The sequence below is a fragment of the Nicotiana sylvestris genome, chromosome 6 (genome assembly GCF_000393655.2).
Source record: "Nicotiana sylvestris chromosome 6, ASM39365v2, whole genome shotgun sequence".
Classification (NCBI taxonomy): domain Eukaryota; kingdom Viridiplantae; phylum Streptophyta; class Magnoliopsida; order Solanales; family Solanaceae; genus Nicotiana; species Nicotiana sylvestris.
In genome coordinates, this window is record NC_091062.1 from 97211926 (window position 1) to 97220298 (window position 8373).

At 40.3% G+C, this 8373-nt stretch overlaps 1 protein-coding gene across 3 annotated transcripts; it reads right to left on the minus strand.

The window, feature by feature from the left end:
* Window positions 1-3181: 3181 nt before the first annotated feature.
* On the minus strand, window positions 3182-7881 carry LOC104223493 (ERBB-3 BINDING PROTEIN 1). 3 transcript variants are annotated; one of them, XM_009774945.2, is made up of 10 exons: window positions 7770-7881; window positions 7534-7665; window positions 6893-6977; window positions 6658-6807; window positions 6212-6365; window positions 4410-4625; window positions 4168-4304; window positions 3954-4045; window positions 3641-3823; window positions 3182-3491 (listed from the first exon to the last, which is right to left on the minus strand). In XM_009774945.2, exons 2-10 carry the CDS (start codon window positions 7622-7624, stop codon window positions 3436-3438), a joined length of 1164 nt encoding a protein of 387 aa, XP_009773247.1. In that variant the 5' UTR covers window positions 7625-7665; window positions 7770-7881; the 3' UTR covers window positions 3182-3435. The 3 variants fall into 3 exon arrangements, with proteins under 3 accessions (XP_009773247.1, XP_009773246.1, XP_009773248.1); XM_009774944.2 differs by having other exon boundaries at window positions 7534-7662; window positions 7770-7873; XM_009774946.2 differs by having other exon boundaries at window positions 7534-7639; window positions 7770-7859.
* Window positions 7882-8373: the final 492 nt, after the last annotated feature.

An 8373-nucleotide genomic window follows, 5' to 3' on the forward strand; every position in this document is an offset into this window, starting at 1 on the left:
TCCTAGGACCACTTGGGCCCAAACCATACGGGCCAGCCTGTTTAGCCGAAAGCCCATGTGGGCTCGCGGGCCTGGGTCTGTCCCGAGCTAGGCTAGGACCACAATACAGCCTTAACCGATTATGATGCGAGGTTTTCTGAGTTGTCCCGCCATGCACTTATGATACTTCCTACTGATGTAGAGAGAGTGCGGAGGTTTGTTGCAGGGTTGCACTCCGGTATTAGGGCCTAAATGGCCTAAGAGGTTGAGATGTGCACTTCTTATAAGATGGTAGTGGAGATTGCTCGGAGGATTGAGGGCTACCGTCAGAGAGGTAGAGAGCAGATGCAGCAGGACAAGAGGGTCCGTTTCTCTAGAGAGTTTAGAGGTGCCCCGGCTGCGGGCAGAGGTTAGTTTAGGAGGGGTCACCTTAGCAGGACCCCATATTCAGCACCACCACCTCCTCGGGGTGCTCCGTTGCGACTCTATTTCAGTGCCATACCAGAGAGTTATTATCGCCCACCAGCCATTCAGGGTTCTTCCAGTGGGTACTTAGGCCACCAGGGTTCTTCCAGCTCCTATTTTAGTGCCATGCCAAAGAGTTCATTCCGCCCACCGGCTATTCAGGCTTCTTTAGTGGGTCTACTGGACATCAAGGTCAGACATCAGGGCATCAGATCACCGCACCAAGGGGCTGTTTCGAGTGCAGAGATCTCGGTCACATGAGGAGATTCTGCCCCAGGCTTCGGGGCAAGGCAGTGCAACAAGGTCAGCAGCCCGTGATTTCAGCACCGGCTGTCCGACCGCCCAGAGGTGGAGGGCAGGCTGGTAGGGGTCGTCCTAGAGGTGGAGGCCAGGCAAGGGAAGGTCAGCCATCTATTACTCAGTTAGGCGAAGGCCAGCCAAATTCTATGCTTTTCTGGCCAGACCAGATGCATTGGCCTCAAATGTCGTGATCACAGTTATTATTTCTATTTGCGGTAATCCAGGGTCTACCTATTAATATGCATCATCTCTGTTTGCTCATTTACTGGATATTCCTCGTGAATCCTTGGGTACTCATATTTATGTGTCCACACATGTGGGCAATTCTGTGGTTGTGGATCAGATTTATCGGTCATGTGTGGTCACATTCTATGGTTACGAGACTAGATCGGACCTCCTATTACTTGATATGACCAACTTTGAGGTCATCCTAGGCATGGACTGGTTGTCTCCATACCACACCATCCTTGATTGCCATGCCAAGACTGGTACTTTGGCGATGCCAGAGTTGTCGAGATTGGAGTGGAAGGATTCCTCTGTTAGTACATCTAGTCGGGTAAACTCTTTTTTGAAGGCTCGACACATGGTCGAGAAGGATTGTTTAGCTTATCTAGCTTATGTTCGGGATACTACAGCAGAGTCTCCGACGATTGATTCAGTGCTAGTAGTCCAGGAATTCGCTGATGTGTTTCCTTCTGACCTTCCAGGCATGTCACTAGATCGTGATATTGATTTCTGTATTGATTTGGCTCTAAGTACCCAGCCTATATCTATCCACTGTACCGCATGGCTCCGAAGGAGTTGAAGGAGCAGCTTGAGGAGTTGTTAGCAAAGGGGTTTGTGAGACCAATTGTATCACCTTGGGGTGTACCAGTGTTATTTGTGAAGAAGAAAGATGGGACTGTGCGGATATGCATTAATTACCACTAGTTGAACGAAGTCATCATCAAGAACAAGTACCCATTGCCGCGCATTGATGATTTATTTGACCAGTTGTAGGGTGCTAGGGTGTTCTCTAAGATCGATTTGAGATCGTGGTATCATCAGTTGAAGGTTCGAACTCGGATGTCCTGAAGACTGCCTTCCGTACTGGATATGGCCATTATGAGTTTCTGGTGATATCTTTCGGCTTGACTAACGCCCCGACGGCGTTTATGGATTTGATGAACAGGATGTTCAGGCCTTAGATTGATTCGTTCATCATTGTCTTCATTGATGACATTTTGATCTACTCACGTAGCTTGTGGGAGCACGAGTAGCATTTGAGAGCGGTGCTTCAGACCTTGAGGTAACATAAGTTGTATGTTAAGTTCTCCAAGTGTGAGTTTTGTCTAGAGTCTCTGGCATTCTTGGGGAATGTTATATCAGGCAAGGGTATTAAGGTGGATCCCAAGAAGATTGAGGCAGTTCAAAGTTGGCCACATCCCACTTCGGTGACTGAGATCAGGAGTTTCCTAGGGTTAGCATGTTATTATTGTCGGTTTGTGCAGGGCTTTTTCATCCATTGCAATACCTTTGACTAGATTGACCCAGAAGGGTGCTCCATTCCATTGGTCCGATGATTGTGAGGCGAGCTTTCAGAAGCTCAAGACAACTTTGACTACAACACCGATTCTAGTGTTCCCTTCTGGTTCGGGGATGTATACGGTGTATTGCGACGCTTCACGCGTTGGCTTGGGTTGTGTATTGATGCAGGCGGGGCGAGTTATTACATATGATTCACGTCAGCTGAAGATTCATGAGAAGAATGAGCATGTGCACGACCTAGAGTTAGCCGCGATTGTTCATGCTCTTAAGATCTGGAGGCATTATCTGTATGGGGTGTCATGTGAGGTTTATATTGATCATCGCAGCTTACAACATTTTTTCAAGCAAAGAGATCTCAATTTCAGGAAGCGTAGATGCTTGAGTTACTGAAGGATTATGACATCACCATTCTTTATCATCCGGACAAGTTTTATGTTTAGTTAAAACTAGTTACAATTAAAAAAAAACCTATTCAATCTACTTTATGCAATCAATTTTGTTAAACCGATCTTATACATGTCCGCTTTGGAATGAATAGAAGCCAATGAAGAATAAAGAATAGATTTGGGATTTTCGGAGTTCCTAAGTTAGAGATTTCTGAGTCAACTTCCTGTATTATAGGAGTACCTTTTTTTGGGTATTTTGGCTTCAGCCTTTACGTTCTCGCTAGACTTCCGCCCTTACCAATTCAACTGAAATTTCTAAGCCATCCTAGCTCGTCAAAACAAAGCCTAAATTTCTAAATTATAGCTTAAACAATTTGGTGAGACTCCCATAAGAACCTACATCTACTTGTCGTACCCCTATGTTCTCATCCCCAGCTGTACAATAGCTTCCGTTCATGTTTGATTTTAGTGGAGACAGACCATATTTATCAATATCAGAAACAAAATTGCCATCTAACTTCAAATTGAGACGGGAAAAATAAGTCTTATGACGATTTAAGACAGATATGAGAGCATGTTGAATAGCATTGGAAAACTGAGTAACTTAACATGACAGTACAAGAGGACAATAACTGTCTGTCCCTTGTATAGCAAAGCCCCAAAGGAAGAACAAAGGCAGCTGAAAGCGCCGACCAACGGAGTGAACCAAATAGTTTCAGTGAAGTTGATCGATCAAGCACCTCAAAATTGATATTTATCAAGATTTGGAGCCATTTCACTATCCTTCAGTTGGCTCTGCTTGAGATGAGTCTTCTGTCTTGTCACCTTTTTTCCCTGCTCATGCAAGGTAAGATATCATCAGAATTCAAAAAATTACTCGTTAGACTGTTAAAATATTGTTCTACAATTTCAATAATATGCTTGTTTAACTTAAGAGACATTGAGATTCCGTTACTGTATTTTGCTAACGCATTTTGAATTACCTTTCTTTTTCTTCCCACCGCCTTTCTTCTTGGTCTTAACGGGAAGGGCAAGCCAGGCTTTGATTTCGGGTTCATTCTCTATCGTCTTTGCAGGCTTCAGCTCCTGGAGAGCATGAGATGTAACCCTATCCGACCCATTAGGCATTAACAGCACTGTGAATTTAATGTGAGCAACCAAATCACCTGCACAGCAACCAACAACGACGATAAAAACAAACGAGGGACACTACCTTAAATTCGAATACTGTACAAAATGATGCTGCTTCAGCATAGGAATGTATCATGAAAACAACACAGCTAAAATAGTACCAACCAGGTTTCTCATGTAGAACAGGATATGGCTGCAGAAGCTCATGGTTAACACACTCAACTAGGCCCAGACGAGCCCTCTTCTCCTCCAAATCCCTGTTCAAGTAAAATAAGAGTAACTAAACAGCATTTTCTTTGATAAGTGTAACCAGACATCATCATGATCATGAAACTTCTACATTACTACAGCAGAATCGAAATTGGGAAAATCATTGGACCTTGTGGTAAATGGCATGATAGGGAACTTCTGACTGATTTCGCTGAAGATAAACCTTGAGGCTTTCATCTTCAGGTTATAGCTCTTGTCCACGGCTCTCTTGTAGATAGTTGTTTGTTTCTCATCCAACAATTTTGGCTGCAAATTTTTAGAAGGCCGTGAAAGTAAACTGTGAGATTCATATGAAAAATCATCTTTTTAAAATTAAAAAAAAATCAGATGTCATGCATCACATGTCCATACCTTTCCTTCACCAGTGCTTGTCACAACATCAATGGAGTAAACCTCATTCTCCTCGAATTCTGCTTCATCTACTCTTGTTTCAGGATTGGTCACACTCAATACAACTTTGTTTCCATCAATAACAAATTGCTTCATTTGATGGCTCAAGACACCCTCAACAATGTTGCAGTCATAGGCAGCAGCAACTTTCTGAATAGCTTCTGTTACATCCGAGTTCTGCAATGTCCAAGGCACTTAGCAAAAAAAACAATGCACGAGGAACCCAAACATTTATTGCTCTGAAGGATGGTTAGGAGCAGTAAAAGAACTATTGGATGGAAGATACTGCTAGAGAAAAGGAAAATATAAGACAAAGAGCATACTGCCACCTTCATGCATGAAGACTTTACTGACCTATATCCTAAACACCTACTTCTAGCTTGTCTACATATTCGTAACAGTCAAATGAGACCAAAGGAAGTCTTACCTCACAGTAGCCTGAGGATTAAAAACTAAATAGAAAAATACCTAATAAAATAAAAGTTCACTCTCATAAAACATAGTACTACCTTTATTCAACACAACCTAAAATGATCTACAAGTCGGGCATTACATAAAAGTAAGAAGAGATCTGCTTTCCAACATCAAATTGAGATAAGTGGATCTCATGCAAGTCAGACTAGTAACTGAGGTACACATCAAGAACTAGAAACCATGTTACTGATCTTTAGGACCCATAACATCTTCATGGTCATATTCAAATATCAAATCCACCTCCCTACTCCCTAGGGTTAAGAGAATGAAAGTTTAATTGTCATGAAAGAAAAAAAGCAGCAAAGCATCTGGAAATGCTTGACCACCAAACTGTATTATCTGAGGTTCCTCTCAACTGAAAAAATGAGGCACTAAAAAGTCCTTTGTTTCTTATAAAAGACCCACCAAACTAAGGATGTAACAAGTAGTCACACAAAAAAGGAGTTGTAGTTACCAATTAAAAAAAAAAGAGGACTTATAGTTTCTCTTCATATAGGCAAAGGCAAGAACCATCACAATAGCTGAGCAAGATGCAGCTGAGCGTTCTTCAAGAAAGAGAAGTAAAGATTGAATAGATACCATGTCCACCATCACCAGATCACTACCGCCATATAGAAACTTGAATGACACTATCCACCGAGACAAATTGCTTGAGCAAACTGAAGCACTCGAAGAGTAATAGCCAACGGGAAACAACCAAACAAAAAAACTACAAGGAGTGGAAACAAGCCATACTGATCTGTTATCTCGAAATAAACAATTTTCATTTTAAAAATAACTTAAAGCTATTATATAACAGATAAGTAACTTACAGGAAAAAAAGAAGAAGATAGTAACAGAAAACTAGTTAACTGGATTCGATACTGATATTGGTAGAGAAGATTTTGATTGGAAAATTGACCTAGAGAACATAACGAGGATGTAAAAGGAGCCTCTTCTTATCAATAGTGAAGAAAATAGAATCTTGCCAAAATCTTTTCCTTATCAATCATTCTACAAACAGAAATGATTACTATGAAAATCGGCTTCTGGGAACCATCTTGGCGCATTATTCTTACAGGTTGAGATATCCTTTTCAATGGCAAAGGGTAAATGTCTGTACCTCCCCTTCGCACTGTGCAGCACTTGGAAGATATTATACTTTCAAGTAGATCAATGGTTGAGAATCTAAATATATGAATAAAGTAACCCTTCTCTAATAGGATAAGCTTTAAGACGAGGTTGTACTCAGAATGCAGCAACTAACAATTAAACCCATTGATACTCATGCTGGCTCCAATAACCATTACCTTCTTTCCTGGTCTCACAAGCCTCAAAGCAACTTCAGCGGCTGTATTAGCAGCTGCAATGACATCAGCAGCTCTACCAGTAACTGGTCCTTCGTGAAGAACATGTGTATGTCCAACTACAGCAATAAATCCATCAATATGACATCCCATATCACTGCAACAAAAAAGAACTACATGTTACTCATACAAACAGTTAACTCATTCACATTACAATCAAACAAGGCTAAAGCAACTCTTTCGCTTATTGAATAGTTAATCCCTAAAGTCAGAATTTGACCTGGAAAAAACCAACTTATTTATATGACTTAAAGTTCCTACTGTCAGCACTCAAGGCCAGAATTCATGGGCAGCTCATGCTGAAAGAAATTCTTCTTTTCCCCTAAACTAGCTCTCAAAGCCATGATAAACAATGAAATCAACTTAAAGTGATGTAAACTATTACTTACATCTTCAATATATCACCTTCTTCCAGTACTGTCTCATCGCTAGACAATGGAGAGAAATGACACACAGTGTTGTTAACTGAAATACACGTTGGAAATGCAACACCTCTCTCAATTTTCTTCTTCACATTCTTGTACATATTTCCAGTTTGCCTGCACCGCGAAAGAGTCATCATTATTACTGAGATACAAGGAAATTGAATGTGCTGAAAGCATAGAAAGCTCAAGAAGTGCATACTCTTTGATAAAGGCATCCCCTTTTTCACAAAGATCAACTATCTTTGCTTTTGGCTTGCATTCGGACAACACCAATTGCAAAGCCTCTGCACAATTAAAACCAAAATAACAAAACTTAGTACTTATACCATGACACTATAAGGAATCGGGGAATGGAGTAGCTGTTTCTTTGACTTCAGCTTTTCAAATACTACAACAACAGCAACAACAACTACGGTTCAGAGTGTGGTTGGCCATATAAATCCTCACTGTCCACGTAACTTCATTTAAATTATCTCATGTTTTTCAATGACTCTTTAAACAAACATTCTAAACCATTGTGATTTTCTGCACTTTTATGTGATTTACATAAACTTTTGATAAAGGAAATTTCTAAATAATAGATTTTATTTCACAATAAGAAGTTAAGGAAATTTATGTTGGGTTGTGCAACAAAAATTAGATGGTTAGAACGCTGTTCTAAGACAATCAGAGGGAGTAAACACCAAGGGACTTTCAGCTATCAAATGACACAAACGATTAAACTTTCAATCGGAAAATCAAAAGGGGTATCTCAAAAGGCATATAAACATCAAAATAAACACTCAAAAAGTACAACAAAAATTTAAATTAAAAAAATAGGGAGAAATTAAGGAGATTAACTGTTAACGATTTCAGCGGCGCTCTTGTACTTGGTGACGACCTCAGGACTGGTGAGATCAAATTCTCTCTCTTCTCTCTCGTCGTCCGACATAGTTACCAAACAGGCCTATAAATACAGTTACAGAATTTCTGCTGAAAAAGGAATATGGAGAAAAACGAATTCAGAAGAGCAAATGAATGAATGAATGATTGAAAAAATGAAAGGGAGGGGGGAATTAGAAGAAGAGGAAACTTACCGAAGCGAAAATTGGGTTTGCTGATGGAAAGGAAAGTGGAGGCAAGAAAGGGTTGAGCTAGGGTTTTGAGTGAGCAAAAGTGCCTCGTTTTGTTAAGGTGAAGTGATAAAAGGAGACACAGATGACAGCCTGGTGGTTATGTGGGTAGGGTCCGGACCCAATTGTAGTTCTTTTGGACTCAAAATACATAAATAGATGGAATAAAAAAGATGACATTTTTATATATAGTGCCAAAATATTTGGCGCTATACATTAACGTTAATTGTGTCATTAATGTATAGCGCCCAATATTTTGGCAATATACTGAAAAAGCTGATACGCCCAGGTATAGCGCCAAAATACTCGACGCTATATATAAAAAGCTGACACACGCAGATATAGCGTCTAGTATTTGGCTCTATACTCCTTTTTCCTGGCCCCACCAATAATTCCTGACTTCAATATTCAAAAGCGTATAGTGCCCACTTTTTGGGCGCTATATATAAAAAAAAAATCCCGGCTAGCCATTTCCTATATAAAGAGGTTATGATTGTATAAAAATTCATTCAAAAAAATTTTTAACTCTTGTTGAAACGTTTATTGTTGTTAAATTCTCCAGCATTTT